Source organism: Staurois parvus, unplaced genomic scaffold (genome assembly GCF_062004578.1).
Source record: "Staurois parvus isolate SC_StPar_1 unplaced genomic scaffold, SC_StPar_1.0 ptg000215l, whole genome shotgun sequence".
Lineage (NCBI taxonomy): Eukaryota > Metazoa > Chordata > Amphibia > Anura > Ranidae > Staurois > Staurois parvus.
In genome coordinates this window covers 738,773-758,091 of record NW_028318011.1, presented here as the reverse complement: position 1 = coordinate 758,091, position 19,319 = coordinate 738,773, and the positions used below count along the sequence as shown (strand labels likewise).

The 19,319-nt window shown below is 41.5% G+C and overlaps 1 protein-coding gene across 2 annotated transcripts in view; it reads left to right on the top strand.

Annotated features, from left to right (window-relative positions):
- Positions 1-19,319, top strand: part of FRMD3 (FERM domain containing 3) — a 347,328-nt gene that overhangs the window by 187,959 nt on the left and 140,050 nt on the right. For both annotated transcript variants that reach the window (XM_089679010.1, XM_089679011.1), the window contains exon 4: positions 14,278-14,356. In XM_089679010.1, the coding sequence (XP_089535136.1) occupies positions 14,278-14,356 (79 nt within the window). The remainder of the gene's footprint in view (positions 1-14,277; positions 14,357-19,319) is intronic.

The following is a 19,319-nucleotide window of genomic DNA, read 5'->3' as shown; positions in this document are numbered from 1 at the left end:
CCTCCATTTTGAACCTCAAAGCCAAGTATACATTCGGGTCCAAAATTTGCCTCCCTTTACTAGGGAGACTTTCTGGCTTCTGTTAACATAACAGTTACAGTACTTACATTGCTTACTTGTGCCCATCTTTCCAGTACATCAATGTTTTTTGAGGTTTACTGTAGGACCACTGCACTAGCTCATGACCTTCTATTTGACTTGTCTTCTGCACCACAGGATACTTGTATGAGCTCTGCTTGAGGGAGCAGTATGCTGAGACTTCAGAAATCATTGCTGCAACTGACTCATCACTTGGAGTGTCTAGCTCTGGACACGTCTCAGGCCAGGGTGTTCTTCCTTGGTATAAACACAAGACTCTACAGTTTCAGGTTTGAATTCTTCAATCCAGAAGCTGTTTGACTCTCTGCTACTGCATGACAGTTTTGGAGCTGATGGTAACCTCCTTCAAGGCTGTCCATTTCCCCCCAGATGTCTGCAACGCAATATCCTCTCATTCTGAGACTAATTGGTCCTCTCTCTGGCCAATATGGTGGACACCTAAGACAAGGCTATGTCTGGCTAGATGGATCAGAAGTCTGTTGCTGTGGTCAGAGAAGTCCATTCTTCCTGTACTTTAAAGAATTCCTATGAACAATGTTGGGCTGGGGGAAATTCTGGGCTCAGGAAATTTGAATATCAGACAAATTTCATCTCCCAATAAATATTTTGGACTTTCTGATGATTTGGGTGATTTACTGTCCCTTTCATTTTGGGACAACCTGCTGGAGGGCCATCAATCTGGATTCAGTCAGACAATGCCACAGTGGTGGTATGCATCAACTATGAGGGAGAAACCAAAAGTCTCTCTATGGCGAAATAGGTAGAGCAGATTCTGTACTGGGCAGAACTTCATTTTGTGATCCATGTACATTCCAGGAAAACAGATTTTTTCAGGCTGCAGCCTGTGGGCGAGTAGTCTCTACATCCAGAGGTGTTCCAGGATGGACTGGACAGGTTTGTATCCATGTGCAGGTATCTGCTGGGTATTTTGGTGGCTCAATGGGAACAGTACACCCTGATCTATGCCTTTCCTAGGCTATTCTACAGGATTAAGATGAATGGCATTTTGGTGATCCTCATTTGTCAGCAGGGCTGCTAACCTCCCAAAGTGAAATTTACATACACCACACTAAAAATATACTGACAGAACTAATTTTTTCTATTGACGCAACACCTAAAATGTATTGACAGCCAATTTTTTTTTTGCTGACACTTCAAAAATTTGCCAAAATTACTATTTTCAGTGCAAATATCAGTATTTAAGCTACAAGCATGTAGATAGTGTGAATAGCAATGTGATTAGGGTATAAAAAAGGGCAAAAACGTAATGAAGATCAGGTTAATATAACCCAGCACAGAGTTTCCCCTTATATCAAAGTCTGCAGCGTTCCCCTTTACAGTACAAGGGGGAACTCTGTGGGCCTTAACGTAAAAGGGAAAACTGTGGACTCCTATATAAAGGGGGATGTTGTGGACTCTGGTGTAAAGGGAAACTCTGAAGTAAAGGGGATCTCTGGTCACCAAAACCCCCTGTTCCTTACATAAGAATCCATAGAGTCCTCCCTTACATCAGAGTCTGCAGGGAGACCCTGATGTAAAGGGGAACGCTGTGGATCATGATGTAAGGGGGAATGCTGCATGTGTAATGGGGAACTCTGATGTAAGGTGGTCTCTGGTCACCAGAGCTCCCCTTCCTTCAGAATCAACAACTTTCCCCTTAACATCAGACCTCCCACTTATATCAGCATCTGCAATGTTGCCATTTACATCAGCGTCCGCAGAGTTCCCCCTTGCACTGTAAGGGGGAATCCTCCAAACTCTAAGGTATGGGGGGTTACTGATATGGGTGGGAGCCTTTATGTCAGTGCCCCTCCTTACGTTACTATATTCACTGCCCCCTTATATAAGTGACCGACTTCCCCAGACTGTGGCCTGGCGGCGCTGTCACTGAAATCCTCTTGGGTCTGTTGTGCAGGGCTCAGTCAGACAGTCCTCTCCAGGCTCCGGCTTGGCGGCTCTGGTATCATCCTGTTCTCATCTCCACAGTCAACACACATCCTTCTCTCTAAGTTGTAAAAAGTTCCAAGTGGCACCACAGCCTCACTGCATGCCCAGACCACATGCACAGTTCCGAAGTCGGCCCATGGCCATATTTTTTACGGGCATCCGCTGTTCGAAATGGGCATTGATGGGCAGTTTGTAAATTGGCCGAAATGTACAAACTGTCTGTAAATTTACAGACGGTTGGCAACCCTGTTTGACAGCCATGCAGGAGCAGCTGCATGGCCTCAAACGCACACTGTCTGGGGCATGCAGGGCTATTAAATTTTGCATGGACTTGTGTCCATGCAGTCGCTGCATTTGTATTCACCTAAATAGGTGGATACAGGCACAAAAACAAAGGCAGCCTACACAAAAGACAGGTGAGGTGCTCATCTTAAAGAACCCTAACAGTAATAATTTGTATTTATATTTAAATTTTTTAACAAAGTTGGAGCACAGTTGTGCATCAAGTCACATGGCAAGCAATTTGGCAAGTGCTGACTTTAGGATAGATAATTATTATTATATTATTATTATTATACAGGATTTATATAGTGCCAACAGTTTGCACAGCGCTTTGCAAAATGAAGGTAGACATTACAGTTACAATACAATTTGGTACAAGAGGAAACAGAGGGCCCTGCTCGTTAGAGCTTACAATCTAGGAGATTATATATCAACATTCAAAAAATAGTTTTATGAAATTAAACAAAAATAAAAATGTATAAAGCATTCTTAGAGGCATGAAGTCATTAAATAGTAAGACATAATTGTTAATAAAACAATTGTTATGAAGAACTGAATCTGGAAGCTGTGTAAAAAAAACACCCAAAATCCTACAGTCAGTGGGGAAAGGACTAGTCACCTCTATTGCCTGTAGTCTCCCTGTAGCTGATCTTTAGTAGAGGCAGAGTTTGTTTCCACATTTTTCTCCAGCAAAGAGAACAGTGAGCAGCACAATGACACCATCAAATGCAACAAATCCCCTAACACTAGCAGTCAGAGACTGCAGTGCCTTGGATCTCACACTGCAGATATACAGCAATGAGTCTATAGGCACAGGAGTACAGGCAGCCTGACATACCAGGATATGCACTGCTATTTTTGCAGGAGGAATTCCAGAGAAAAGATTCATTTTCAGGGTACTGCTTCAGCACAATTACCATTTTTTAATGTTTCCTATCACATAGTAAAACTTTTTTTTAGTTCAAGCCACTATATACATTATTTCAAAGACAACTTTGAAGAACAAAGCTAAAAGACTTGCACAGTGTTCAGCACAACAGACTTATGGATCTGCTTTTAGCATGGTATATAATTATAAATTAAATTGTAGGGACAGACTCTAAATTTACACTTTGCTCTTAAAGAAAGTTAAGTGTACACTTATACGGTAAATATAGCATCTCTGTAATTATCTCTGCATAAACAGCAAGCATGATGCATTGTAAGTGAATTGCTACTTTCAGAGTTTTTTTTGTCTGCAAAACCTAAATATAAATCCCACAAAACAATGTAGTTATGTGTGGCTTTATATTAAAATAATGTGCAATGTTTTACTCAATGGTCTGTATTGTGTGCTGGAATATATTCGAGAGAGCAATAAAGAAGTGCTTAAACTATTCATTGGTGAAAAAAACAGTGTTAGGGCTCATGTACACTGCAGCTGATAAACTCACGTTCAGGAGCTTTTCTGCATTTTTTTCAGCATCCCCTGAACTCTCCCTAATGTTTTCCTATGTGTCCATGTACACATAGTCGTTTACAGGCAGTTAAGTTTATAGTTGTTTTTTGAACTCAGCAAAATTGCGTTCAGGACTAGATTTTACCGGCATTTCAAATGACAAATGCTTGTAAATGTGGTTAACCACGTTTATAAGCATTTGCGTTTAGAAGTGTTTTTTGACTGGTCCATATTGAGGGCACAATTTACTAAGCGGTACCTTACTGCATCTGAGTATTCGGTAGGATGCTGCATAGCATTTAAAAAAAAAAACCCATTTGAATCCACTAAAAAAGCCTACTAAAATACCACATGAGTTATTTTATCAGTATTGAAAAGCATGCATTAATGTTTCAGTTGTCAGCGGGATTCCCCACTGACAGCTGAATGTAAAAGAAAGAATTGCTGGCAATTAAAATTTTTTAAAAATGGCGTGGGGTCCCCCCTCCCATCCATACCAAGCCCTTTGGGTCTGAATTTTGAGGGGAAGCCCCACGCCAAAATGTAAGAAAAATTGGCGTGGGGGTCCTCCCCAAATCCATACCAGACCCTTATCCGAGCATGCAGCCTGGCAAGTCAGGAAAGGGGGGGTAAGTGCCCCCCCTCCTGAACCATACCAGGCCACATGCCCTCAATATGGGGGTTGCTTTGGGGTAGCGGGAGCGCCCCCCCAAAGCACCTTGTCCCCATATTGATGGGGACAAGGGCTTCTTCCCCACAACCCTGGGCTGTGGTTGTGGGGGTCTGCAGGTCGGGGGCTTATCGGAATCTGGAAGCCCCTTTTAGTAAGGGGGCCCCCAGATCTCGGCCCCCTCACGTGAATATGTAAGGGGCGGGGCCACCCGGTGACATCACCCATGTGACATCAATGACCGGGGCATGCTGGTCACTGATGTCACACGGGGGCAGGGTCACATACATGATGGCCCTCCCCTTACATATTTAAGAACTGTCAAACCAGTACAGAGGAAGACAGCCGGGGGCCAGCGTCGGAAGCGGAGCCTTTTTTTTTTTCCGGAGCACCGGCAGGGAGCATTTTGACTGACGTTGGATCTACTTCAAGGGTCATCCTTTTATTTTCCTTCTTTTAATAAAGGACTTGTCAAAGAATGTCTCCTGTCTTTATTCAAGCATTTTTAAAAGATAACCTCAGGAGACCCTCTCAAATGTCCAGAATGCACTGAAAAATAATAAATAATTAACTATTTCAGACATTTTCAGAGAAATAGAGAGATCAGAAGTAGAGAGAGCAGTATGTGTTGAGATTACCTGTCCCTTTTCTGGTTAACACAGCCGGTGACAGATCACTCTGCTGCGCAGCCCCACGGCCACGTGAGTAGCTCATTTTGACAGGACATCATATGATGCCCAGTCAAAACGGTGAGTGTCCCGCCCAGCCGTCAACCTGCTATAGGCCGGGTGGGCAGGTCTTAACCTCAGCTATTCGCAGACTGTTTTACCCAGCTCTCTGGGCTCTCCTGGCTCTCTTAGCCTTTTAATTGAAGCAACTGCTGCATTGGCCCAATCCATGGCCTCTTGATATGGGTCTCCTGGCATCCTGTGCTTGTCTAGTTGTCTCAGCTACCCCAGCCCTCCAGACTCACCCAGCCATCTCGACTCTCCCAGTCTTATGGGCACGGAATCTCTCTTCCAGCATGCAGCACTGCCTCTTGAGTAGAAAACACCTGCCTCTGAATGGGAGCTCTGAGTCAGATCTTTTGTTATAAGTCTTCGTTCACACTTTGCGATATGGAATTGTGGCATAATTGTCACAATTCTGCCTGCGATTCCAAATCATCCCGCAATCACAAGCACAACATGCTGCTCATATTTGGGTGCCATTATCCATCAATGGCACCCCATATGCGATATGGAGTATTTCCTCCCAGATCTGGACCAGAACATCCCTGAGCTCCTGGACAATCTGAGGTGCAACCTGGCAGTGTCAGATGGACTGAAATATGATATCCCAGAGGTGTTCTATTGGATTTAGGTCAGGCGAGTATGGGGGCCATTCAATGGTATCAATTCCTTCATCCTCCAGGAACTGCCTGCATACTCTTGCCATATGAGGCCAGGCCTTGTCATGCACCAGGAGGAACCCAGGACCCACTGCACCAGCGTAGGGTCTGACAATGGGTCCAAGGATTTTATCCCAATATCTAATAACAGTCTGGGTGTCATTGTCTAGCTTGTAGAGGTCTGTGTGTCCCTCCATGGATATGCCTCCCTAGACCATCACTGACACCATCAAAACGGTCATGCTGAATGATGTTACAGGCAGCATAACGTTCTCCATGTCTTCTACAGACCCTTTCACGTCTGTCACATGTGCTCAGGGTGAACCTGCTCTCATCTGTGAAAAGCACAGGGCGCCAGTGGCAGACCTGCCAATTCTGGTGTTCAATGGCAAATGGCAATCTTGCTCTGTGGTGTTGGGCAGTGAGCAAAAGGCCCACTAGAGGACATTGGACCCTCAGGACACTGTCAAGCTTTCTGTTTCTGAGTGTTTCGTCAGAGACGTTCACACCAGTGACCTGCTGGAGGTCATTTTGTAGGGCTCTGGCAGTGCTCATCCTGTTCCTCCTTGCACAAAGGAGCAGATACCGGTCCTGCTGATGGGATAAGGACCTTCTATGGCCGTGTCCAGCTCTCCTAGAGTAACTGCCTGTCTCCTGGAATCTCTTCCATGCTCTTGAAACTGTGTTGGGAGACACAGCAAACCTTCTGGCAATGGCACGTATTGATGTGCCATCCTGAAGAAGTTGGACTGCCTGTGCAACCTCTTTAGGGTCCAGATATTGCCTCATGCTACCAGTAGTGACACTGACCCTAGCCAAATGCAAAACTAGTGAAAAACAGTCAGAAAAGATGAGTAGGGAAAAAAACGTCAGTGGCCTCCACCTGTAAATCCATTCCTGTTTTGGGGGTCGTCTCATTGTTGCCCATCTAGTGCAGCTGTTGTTAAATTCATTAACATAAAAGCAGCTGAAACTGATTAATAACCCCCTCTGCTACTTAACTGACCAGATCAATATCCCAGGAGTTTAATTGACTTGATGCTATACTCTGTTAAAAAAGTGTTCCTTTAATTTTTTTTGAGCAGTGTATAATCCCCATTAATGTGGAACTAAATCCTCCTATACTTTACAGCCAGGGAAATTGCCATTTTAGCCATTGTTTGATCTGTAGTTGCCATGGTGCTGAACATTTGACCAGCTATGACACCACCTATTTTTTTAATCTTTATTATTTATTTTATTTAAAAAAAATTACACTGTATCCAGCATAATCCAGTGGCTTCAGGGGTCGGTCTAGCAGTGCAAAGTAGAGGAGAATATATAAACATACCTTTCCATGCCTTGTAGACCTAAACAAGTAGTTATTCATTGCCGTGTGGGTGCAGCCCCACTGCAAGGGAGGACAGCCAAGTTTCCTGAAGTTTAGCTTTAAATTGGTTGGTTTAATTCTGCTCTGTCCCCTAATCATGCTTTTGAGGTTTTTTTCTCTTAGAAGCATTGTTAGTTTAAAACAATTTTTTTATATTTTAATTTAGCCATTTAGTGCTTTTCCACCATTTAACTGTATGTACAGCAGTTAAACAAAAATCATTATTGATTTCACATAATCACATTGTGAGTTTTTTTTGGATAAACCAACGTCTCTATGCATTATATGTGCACAATAAAACCACAGATCATACAGTACTTATCAAATACATTCTGGGCCATATACACTGTTGTTGGTGTACCAAATATTTGGCACACAGAAACCTGTTTTTTGTTGTATTTGTATTTTAAAGGTTTGAAATGAAAGGTGCAAATAGTGCAGCAATTTTAAAAAGAAATCCAAAGTTCAACTTTTCACTCAAAACGTCTCACATTTTGAGACAAATAAATGAAATGTAATAGAAAATTAGTTTGTCCATATTTGGCGCAATATAGGTGTGCATTAGTGTGCCAAGGGGATGATGGTGCAAGCCAGTGCAAGTAGAAAACTTTGCACCAAATATTCTACATGTGCTGCAACATAATAGTTCATTTGACGTAATGTGATGTGCCACGTATGACAACTTGCACAACCACCAATCTTTAGTTTTTTTATGTGGCCCTCTGTCTTTTATATTTATAAAATAGAAATATATACAGTGGTACCTCGGTTTACGAATTGAATGCGTTCTCCGGGACGTTTTGTATTGCGAAAAATCCGTAAACTGAAACACGGTTTCCCATAGAAATGCATTGAAAACCAATTAATCCGTTCAGAAAAAGGTCAGAAAAAAGTAAAACAAAAAAAGGCTTTTATCTGTTCAAAACTTTTTATAAAGTGCACTTTAAAGGCATAAATACTGTACATGGACATGATTAAAAAATTTCCAGAATGGCTCCAAAGCTTGATGCAAAAACTGCTCTAACACCTCCAACACACTTGACACCACGTGCTACCCACAGACTCCAGCATGCACAGGGGCGGCGCTATAAACCTTCCAGGTGCAATGCATCCTGGGGAAACTTGCTATGTATTGCAAAAAAAAAATAATAAACCAAGGCATTATTTTCAATGGATTTTCATTTGTAAACCGAAAATTACGTTAACCGAGGCGTTGGTAAACTGAGGTACCACTGTATCTATAATTTGCAATGCACGCCATAAGACTTGATTTCTCCATCATTTTAAGCCTAACTATGGCCACTTAAGAGCAAAATTGGACCCCTACACCCACATTGCTCCTAAGTAAAATGGCAATCATTTTCAAAAATACATTTTCATCACCCATTATTAACTCTATTTCTTGGTCCTATGATCTTTTTCCCAGCTGCTTCAGGTTGTGAAGACCAGTCCGCTGAAGTCCCTGTTCATGCTGTTCTTTTTTGCTTTCCTTCTTTGCTATCATCATCGCCTGTACTGTAGTCAGTATAGAATCAGCAGCTAATTCATCAGGATAGGGTGTGTCCTCTGGGAGCTACCTGCCCTGACATTTGGAGACCTAACCCTGGCTGTCATGAGGGACAGGAGGGGACAGGTTCAAATGGATATTTATTAAGCAGGGTGTAAAGATGACTTGATTATCTGTAGACACAGATGTATGTATTATGATCACATATAATAACATGTTTAATTAAAAAAATTAAATCTGTTTCATTACATAGGCATGCCTCTTTCTGCTATGTGTAGAGATGTCATTTTCTTGGTTTCAAGAAAGAGGGTGGTCCAACTATGCTATTTGAGTTTCTTTCTACTGTTCCTGCTTTAGCTGTGCTGTCTCCCAGCAGCTAGGGGATGCCAACCTACTTGCCCCCCTGAGGGAAAGGTGAGTTTCCATAAACCTCCCATGTTGGCACTCTCCTGTGCTGCTGGTGTCCTTCAATACCAGCATGACTGACAGTACTGCTCAAAGCAATAGAAAGAATGTAATGGCTTTGACAAGTTGGTGATACTATTTACGCTGTTGGACCAGAAAGTCCACCTAAATCTAAGTAGTGTTTGATAAATGTGTATAGATAACCATTAAAATGAAAGGCAATACTATTTTTTTAGATATGGTATGACAGTCTTCTTGAACACATTATGACTGTACAGCAGATGGTATGAATATGTGTACATATACTGTATATACACTTCACCTCTCACACCCGTTCACCCCGTATGAACCAGAGCAATTTTTCCATTTCTGCTATGGATATTGTCCTGCAACAATGATTTTTTTTTTCGCAATCCCTAAAAGTAACCACTTCCCATCTGCCCTATAGCAGAAATACTGCTACAGGGTGGCACGGGTGCACAAAATCACGTATATTTACGCGATTTTGCATTTCCAGGAAGGGGGCACGCACGCCCTACCTTTTCTGCCATTCACCCACCTGGTCCCGGCTGTTGATTACTCGCCAGCTCCAAGTGATTGCCATGGATCTCCAGACACAGTGGAACACCGATCGTCAGACGGGACCTCTGTGTGAGGTCCCAATCATGTGATCACTGATTGGCCAATCAGTGATCACATGCAGAGTAGTAAGCAAGATGTCATTTGTGACATCATTGCTTACTACGTGTGAAATCTGTGAATGATCACAGAGGTCACATGGTACAAGGCTATTCACAACAGCCATGTACCATGTGACAAGCTGTGACCAATCACATCTCACTAAGTAGTTCTCAATGGCTGCAAGAATGCAGCTAGAGAGAAGGAGGAATGATTGCTTTTACAGCCTTTATGGGTGTAAACGCATTCAGTGTAAAAAAAAAAAAAAAAAATCTTCATCACCCCCCACAAGTAGTACAGTGTCATCATGGTGACACTGTACTGCTAGGATGACAGTATGTAAAAAAAAAAACCATAAATAATAATATAAAAAAATAAAAAAAAATGTAAAACAGTTTAAAAATTATAATTTTGGTTATAAACTAATTTGGATTATTTTATTTTTACTAAAAAGATAATAGAATAAATTATGGCCAAGATTTATGATTAAATACTATTTGTTTGCAAAATTTTATTATAAAAACACTTTTTTTCAAAATTTTTGGACATTTTCATTTACATAGCAAAAAAATAAAAATCCCAGTGGTGAAATAATACCACCAAAATAAAGCTTTATCTGTCTCAAAAAAATGTAAAAAAATTCATATGGGTACAGTGTTGCATGACCGTGCAATTGTCATTCAAAGTGTGATAGCGCTGAAAGCTGAAAATTGGCCTGGGCAGGAAGGGGGTAAAAGTGTCCGGACTGGAAGTGGTTAAAGGATAAGTTCACCTTTGGGAACATGTTACATGTTCCACGTGTTTTTAGATTTGAAAACAGCAGGGCGGAGCCCTGCATGGCCGCATCATTCATTCACAGAGTTTTGTGAATGAGTGCCTACAAGTCATGGTAGCCTTAGCGGCTGTCGGCTTGTAGTTTTCAATGAACTACCATAGCGCTGTGGAGCACTGGTAGTTCATTGAAGCTTCCTGTCAGAATATCTGCTTGCTTGTACATCCCGATATTTTGAAAGGTCTGCACTCTGCAGGAGATCTGCATGGCATCAGCGATCTATTGATCACTGGTGCAATGCTTTCTAGGTTCCTGCAGACAAAAATAATAAATGCACATTTGTTTAGCTGCAAAAAAATTTGCATTTATTATTTTTGTCAAAAAGGTGAACTTATCCTTTAATCTGACACAGAGTTGACCTCTGTGAGACCAAGCCCTGGTGGGTGGGGTGAAATGCATCAGAGGGCATGGCCAATACTGCTATCCTCACTGGGGAGGTTGATATGGTGTCTTCCATTTTTCTTTAATTGCTCTGAATCAATGTTATGACATCAGCTTCCAATTTCTTTTACCGGTGGGGCTATTTAGGGCTTTCTGGCTGGGTGCTGCACTACAAGTTCAGTTGGCTATTATCAGATGTGAACAGGCACAATTAAAAACCATAGGATTTTTTCCTTCATAAAGTATACTTCTGCATTGTTTTTTTCTTAATCCCTCATAGGCAACTTCATGTAGTTGTAGAGACTTCTATAGGATACATTACATGGTCTGATCATGCGCCTATTTTACTCAAGTATGCTCTTTCAGATACCCCCTCCTTTAGGAACCTGTGTTGCAGAAGTCCTAATTGTGGACTAAATAAACACAAACAATTACAAACTATATTAAATAGACTGTGCATACAAAATGTGACACAAAAAACTATTTTAAATATATTAATGATCATAATGACCACTACACAAATTAAAAAACTTTAGTGCAGTCCAAACATGTGCAAATAAAGTGCAAATGTGCTGATTCCTTGGTCTTGAATTCTGTAATTAAAGTGTTAAGTGGTTCATAGTGCTCATACTGGTGTCCCACATGAATGTACACTCACCATCCTGCCATGACCACCTATCTCTAGGTAGGTCACTAGCATTTTGTTCGGGACTGGCCCAAAATGCCACGTATTGATGGTGCCAAGGCATTGCTCATCACTCTCCCCTCCAATTATCTTAAACAAGTGCATAACCTTCTCACCAAATTTTCAGCCAAATCTGGGCTCGTAAAAAGCCTCGAATCCATCACCGTCTTCTGACTTTCTCTAAGCAATTTTGGGGTCTGGCAATTCCTGACCTTAATAAATATTATCAGGCAGCACATCTCAGCTGCCTAATAGACTAGTGCCGACACATGGAGGCTAAACTTTGGCCACATCTAGAACAAGCCCAAAGCCAACCATTGCTATGTCGCTTGCCCCATCTCTCAGGGTGTACCCATTGGTGGGTACCACTGCACGCATTTTTTTTGTAACTATTCACATCTACTGACTTGTCTTCTGTGGATTCCCGCTGTTCCCAGTCAACCTTGATTTCGCACCAGGCCAGCACGGTAGCACTTGTCGTTTGCTACCTGACTCCGGACGCTGTCAGGCCTCCCACTTTTTAGTCACTAGGAACTGGGCTTCTATACAACTTCTAACAGTTCCAGATCCTTCTGTTTGTACTTCTTGAGAGCTGCACATGTACATCACTGCGCTCCTTACCCCATCCAAATACTTTGAGTCGCAGAATGACCCCATTTGAGGAAATCTGCACCGAAAACGGCACCTTGCCTTATACACTTTCAAGGATGTATGCTCTCCTGATAACTCCCTCTGAGGAATACTGTCCACCTTTCCTTGACAAATGGGAAGCATATCTAGGCTGGACAATTAGTGAAACTCAAAGGACAAAAATTATTTATTTTGCCTTGAAATCTTTGGTCTGCATAAGGTTTCAGGAAACTAATTTTATGATTCTTACCAGATGTATCATACCCCTGCTCTTTTACATAAGTATCTCCCAACTGCCACTGACAAATGCTGGCAATGCCAAAGGGAGCAAGGAACATTATTATATATCTTTTGGTCCTGTCCCAAGCTGACTGGTTTCTGGAGAGAGGTCTGTAGATTTACTCAAAATTTACCGATTATGTAGTCCCGGATCACCTAGCATTTTTCCTCCTGTATGCCTACACCATGCCCGCCAAAGTATACAAAAAAGTCAATACTCCGCCCACCTCCTTAATTCTGCTAAATCTTGTATTCCACATACACGGAAAAGTACATAACCTTTGTGTAATATGTTCATCTATTCTGAGGGGGGTAAAACCCCCTTTGAGATGGGACCTGCTGAGTGAAAATACACTTTACTCCTTCCCCTGGATCGAACCAGTTATATGGCCCCCTCTTCTATCCCCCCCCCATCTTTTTTTCTCTGCACTTCCAACTACTTCTTACCTCTTGGTTTTAATTTGTAAAATTGATTGCAGCAGCACCCTTTCTTTCTACAAGGGAGCTACTGTAGACTGTTTTATTGATGCCAGGCCATGCTGCCCCTAAGTACAAGTTATGGACCTACTTATCTTTGATTATTGCACTTCAATGTTTTTTCCAGTTATTGGATTTTGTTATCTTGTGCCAGCTTCCTTATATAGACAATTGTTTTTTTTATATTACCTGCATCCAGTTAATGGTCTGAAATATGCCTTTTGTACCTGTAGCCTTTTACATTGCCTATTATGGATACTGCCTTGTTATAAAAAAATTAATTTTATAAAAAGAAAAACTTAGGCTTTTGGAAGTTAATTTTGGAGCTTTGGGCTATGGTGTAAATGGGGACTTAGACAATTTCACAATTTATGAAAAGCCTACACCACATACTGTATGTTTACATTAAAAGACTGACAGGCCTCAAGGTCTCTGCTGTGAAATGTAATAAAGGGAGAGGAGATGTCATGCCAGAGCCTCTGTTGTGAATCTGAGGATGATTTACTTCACAGTGCTCGCACCTACAGAAGTCAGTATGGGTTTGTTTTAAAGCTCGTTTCAAGCTGGTTAAGAATATTTTGATTTATTCTTTCTCCTTAACCAGGCCACAGATTCACTTTAAACAACCATAACTTTTGCATATCCCCCAGGGACTTGTGGTGAGATCCTGAGTACTAAGGTTCGTGCAACTTCTGTTACTATTTGAAGGATCTCACTCTGCCCTTTGAGATTTTTTATTGGCTTTATATTATGAAGAATTCAAAGGAAGAAAAGGAAAATAAAAAGGTGGAATGGAACACCTACATTTCTAAGGCAAGTGGAAAGAGAGCTGGGAACCATATCTGAGGGGTCTTGGTACTGGATTCCCCAAGAAGTGCAGGAAGCCTGTGGGAGACTTAGCCCATCAGACCTCACTGGTAACTGAGGCATCAGTTTTGGGTGGACCGACCATCAAGCCTGGCTTCAATATGACCTACATAAACACATCCTCATATCTGCTTCTGACATTACGTTATGATCACTGGCCATGTCAGCAAACACATTCAACTCTCCTAGCATGATGGCATGATTTGATTTACTACATTGGCTGGTACTGCAGATAAAACCATTTCACTAACTGTTAAGAGTCCTCTCCTGCATTTTCATCCTGCAACTATACCCTGCGCTGTTCTCATACTTTTTTTTGTTTTTGTTTTATAACGTTTCAGCTCATCCACCATACACCATGTGCTTTAGAGTGAAATTCTACCCACATGAGCCTTTGAAGATAAAAGAAGAGCTTACCAGGTATTTTATATATGTATGTGTGTCACGCTCGTTTGTTATAAGGCAAGGTACTGTGTTAAGCTGGTGGTTCAGTGGTGTTGTCCTCAGTGATGTCGACTGCAACAAGAAAATCTAGTTTGGTCATACATTTCATGCTAAAAGATAACATTGATCTTTTGTTTGCTATTGTAGTTGGTGCTTATCTGTTGTAAACAAGATATATGTTCTTGCTTTTTGTCTTCAATAGTCCATTCACCCCAGTATATGTTTATATGTGGATACAAGCATTCATTTAAGCATTCACCTGGTTTTTAATCTCATTGGGGCACCTTCTCTGAGAGATTAAAGACTTCCCATTCCATAATCATGCTTCATCTTGCTCATCTTGGCCATTGCAGGCAAGTATGAACTTCCTGTGGCCTTAGTGGTACAGCAGTTATCACTCATAGGCTAAGCCTTTAAGAGTTTTATTAAACTTATGGGTAAAAAAATGTAGGATGCTTAATTAAAAACACATTTTATAACCCTTCCTGCTTTCTTATTGGTCCTACTCACTGGCCAATAGGGAGGCATAACAAAAATTAGGAAAGGGTGATGGTGGAGTTGATTTACTAAAGACGTAGAAGCTGTTCGTTCACAGCTTATTGAGTAAGGCAAAGCTGTGCTAACTTGCATATCATTGGGCATTCTTTGCAAAGTAAATTTACACTTTATTCACTTAGCTGAATGAATAAAATTCACTTTGCAAATGACCATACTCTTCTTATTTAGTAAATCAACCTCAGTGACCACAGAAGATCTGGCTGATTTGTTCCCCCTCATACAGCTCCCCAGATTTTAACATTAGTGTGGCACCGGGAAGGATGCATGTTTGCCAAAGTTTCCTTTAAAAAGGATTTCCAGTTTGCAATAAAATCCCACATCTCCTGTTGTTGCAGCATAGAAGTTTCTGGTCCCTCTGTTTTATTGGTAATGGAAATACTGTGTTATCTTGCTCCTGCTGGTTTAATGAAATATTGTGCTTTTTCTAGTCAGATATAATAGCATTTTTATGAGCAATTATGTAAACAGTAAGATGAGAAGGTTGTAGAAGTTTATTATTTATTTATTTATTTATTTATCGAGTTTATATAGCGCCAAAGGGTTTGCTCAGCGCTGTACAATAGAGGGGGGACAATACATGAAACAGTACAGTAACATCAAACAGCACACAAGGGGTAAGAGGGCCCTACTCTTTCGAGCTTACAATCTAGGAGGGAGGGGGTAGAGGTACAGGAGGAAATGGCTGTGGGGGATGGAGTGGAAGGAGGAGGGAAGGGCAGCGGCTGTTAGGTGAGGGTGGGGTAGGCTTCCCTGAAGAGGTGGGTTTTCAGGGAGCGCCTGAAGGTGAGGAGGGAAGGTGACAGTCTGATGGGTTGGGGTAGTGAGTTCCAGAGGATGGGGGAGGACCTGGAGAAGTCTTGCAGTCGTGCGTGGGAGGAGGAGACCAGGGAGCAAGATAGAAGGAGGTCCTGTGAAGAGCGAAGGGTACGGGTAGGGTGGTATCTGGGAATCAGGTCGGTGAGGTAGTTAGGGGCAGTGTTGTGAATGGCTTTATAGGTCAGAGTGAGCAGTTTGAATTTAATGCGTTGGGCAATGGGGAGCCAGTGGAGGGAGAGGCAGAGGGGGGTGGCAGAGGTGGAGCGGGTGGTGAGGTGGATGAGTCTGGCAGCTGAGTTCAGGATGGTCTGAAGCGGGGTGAGTTTGCACTGGGGTAGGCCGGTGAGGAGGGAGTTGCAGTAGTCAAGGCGTGAGATAATCAGGGAGTGAACGAGTAGTTTAGTGGTGTCTGGGGTAAGGAAGGAGCGTATCTTGGAGAAGTGAGGACTGTTCATGATAGTGAAAGGAAGGGTCCAAAATAGATTAGGTACCTATGTTACTGTATTCATTTACTCTTCCAGGAATATTAATGTTCACCTGAAATGTGTAAACCATAAAGCTAAATATCATAAATATAATCATAAATATCAATGTATAGTCCAGAGACACTTGTAAGGCAAAATTAAACACCTTTTTTTAAAGAAGGCATGTCCTTTACATTACGTATAGTGTTTTTGAAATTGTTTCTGGAGAGCATTAACATGTAAACAAAAAATACAAATAGAGAAAGGAAATGCTAAAATGGAATACAGATTTAAGTTAATTGCAAAAAACATGAGACATATTTAATGAGCGAAGTGCAGTATCCTATGGCAGACAACTAGATTTCAGCCTGCCTCAGTTTGATGTAGAACAGTAAAAACTAATTGCTGACTGGTCACTATAGTTGACTGCCCTTAGCACATCTCACTATAGGGATGACATATAAATAATCCTGCCCATAATAATTTGTCAGAAACCTTCTGGGATTTTCAAATTATGAACTGTAGTCCAAATGGAAGTTGGAATGTGACTGGTTGCTGTAAGTAACAAAATAATGTTCCTGTAGCAAACTTTTTACATTAGCACTTACATCTGGGAACACCTTACTGATCATACCCAGACACACACTCATTTGTAGCCACATCCACAAAAACACCCCCCCATTTTTAACATGCCCTGAAAAAATGGTCACAGGCTTTAAAGGTATAAATAAAAAATGCATCATGAATAGAAAAATGCTGCAGTGCTCTATGCACATCACTGAATAGTGGGAAGGGCTTAAAGGGGCATAGTTAAATAAAACAACAGCCTACTCTTCTCTAATTCAAGAGTGTTCAATGCAAAGAGTGCATAAAGTGCATAACACACATGTGTTGATTAACTAAAGGCAAAATACCTCTTCAAAGGAAGTGAGAGGAAATCCCTGAAAATTAAGAAAATTCCTTGGGGACCCCCAGGTTACCATAACTAGTTTCCCCATTGGAATATTTCCCCTCCATTACTTTTCTGTGGACAGCCCAAAATTAGGGATCTTCTTTTACTTTTACTTGTAATGATAATGGTGAACAGGACAAGAGAGGGTGAATCTCCCTAAAGGGAGTGTGGGGATCAGAAGTAGCACAGACCGTGCATATATGATGGGTAAGTACTTCAAAAATTGTAGACATCAAGAGTAACTAATGCTAGAAAACAGTGTATTTGGTATTTATATGTTTAGCACATAACAGCAATAATTGTTCTACTTTTTACAGCCATTTTGTGCTGTACAGACAAGCTCCTGGAGTTGGTAGTAGTGAGCAATCAATTTACAGCTTCTGTATTCTTAGTTCTCTTTTCTTAATTCTGCTTAGAAAAGAGAGAGACCCACATACGTACTGAGTAACCATATGAGGTCTGCAATTTTCACCTGAACTAAGTAAACAGAAAAGCTGAAAATTAATTGGATGCTACTGCCAGCTTAAGAAACTTGTCTCTGCAGCAAAAATGTTGCTTGGAGGGGAAGTCTGACTCACATAACACACACAATATGGCACTGAGACATTATGCAGCCATTTGTCATGTGTGGCAATACTTGGGAATCGGCCAGACTTTACTTCTCAGGTTTTCTGAATTCTAAAAGCCAGAAAAAGAAAGTTGCTCCACTACCTAACAATTGCCATACATGCGCAATTGGCTACAAAGGCCAGTAGAGCCATAGGGATAAATCGCACATTTTTGGCGCGATATAAAACCTGTATAATATTATTGGAATGACTGCGGCACCTGCACAAATTCTGACCATTGGACTTCAGAGCTGGGAATTTTACCAGGGATGCTTGTTTGCCATGGACTGCTTCCAGCAAATCGGGATGAATGGTCACCATACTGTATAATAAATTCAGGGAAATTCAAAACTGCCCTAATGGCACTTTTATGACAATAGTCCCCTTAAGAACTACTTGTGCCCAATTCAGTAGTGTTGGTAAGATTGTCAACACCTGCAGCAAATCCAGGTAGATCTTACTGTGTAAATATGGGTCAGACCACCATCATCTTCTTCAACTTTTGACAAATGACTGGCCAAATGCACACTCCGCTGTCATTGATATGCAGCAATGACACTCAAAGGCTCAACCTGCACAAAGATTTTCCAGTTTGCAGGACCACAATCTGGGGGCCAACAGGCTGAGAGCGATTGTCACTGGGTTTAGTTAACTAAGCAATTGACTCTTTACTTTGCCATCAGATAGGGGGTTTGGGCCTATTACCTGTTCACTATATTAGTAATAGAAAATTATGCATTTAAATAAACATCTCTACATACACTATCAGTACAGACAGGTACAGTAGACAACACTGAAGAAATTACACTTTGCTACAATGTAAAGTAGTGAGTGTACAGCTTGTATAACAGTGTAAATTTGCTGGACTCTCATAATAACTCAACACACAGCCATGAATGTCTAAACCGCTGGCAACAAAAGTGTGTACACCCCTAAGTGAAAATGTCCAAATTGGGTCCAATTAGCATTTTCCCTCCCCGATGTCATGTGACTCTTTAGTGTTACAAGGTCTCAAATGTGAATGGGGAGCAAGTGTGTTAAATTTGGTGTTATCGCTCTAACTCATACTGGTCACTGGAAGTTCAACATGGCACCTCATGGCAAAGAACTCTCTGAGGATCTGAAAAAAAGAATTGTTGCTCTACATCAGTGTTTCTCAACTCCAGTCCTCATGGACCCCCAACAGGTCATGTTTTCAGGATTTCCCTCAGATGAAACAGCTGTGGTAATTACTAAGGCAGTGAAACTGATCAAATCACCTGTGCAAAATAATGGAAATCCTGAAAACATGACCTGTTGGGGGTCCATGAGGACTGGAGTTGAGAAACACTGCTCTACATAAAGATGGCCTAGACTATAAGAAGATTGCCAATACCCTGAAACTGAGCTGCAGCACGGTGGCCGAGACCATACAGTGGTTTAACAGGACAGGTTCCACTCAGAACAGGCCTTGCCATGGTTAACCAAAGAAATTGGTTGTGCTCAGTGTCATATATAGAGGTTGTCTTTGGGAAATAGATGTATGAGTGCTGCCAGCATTG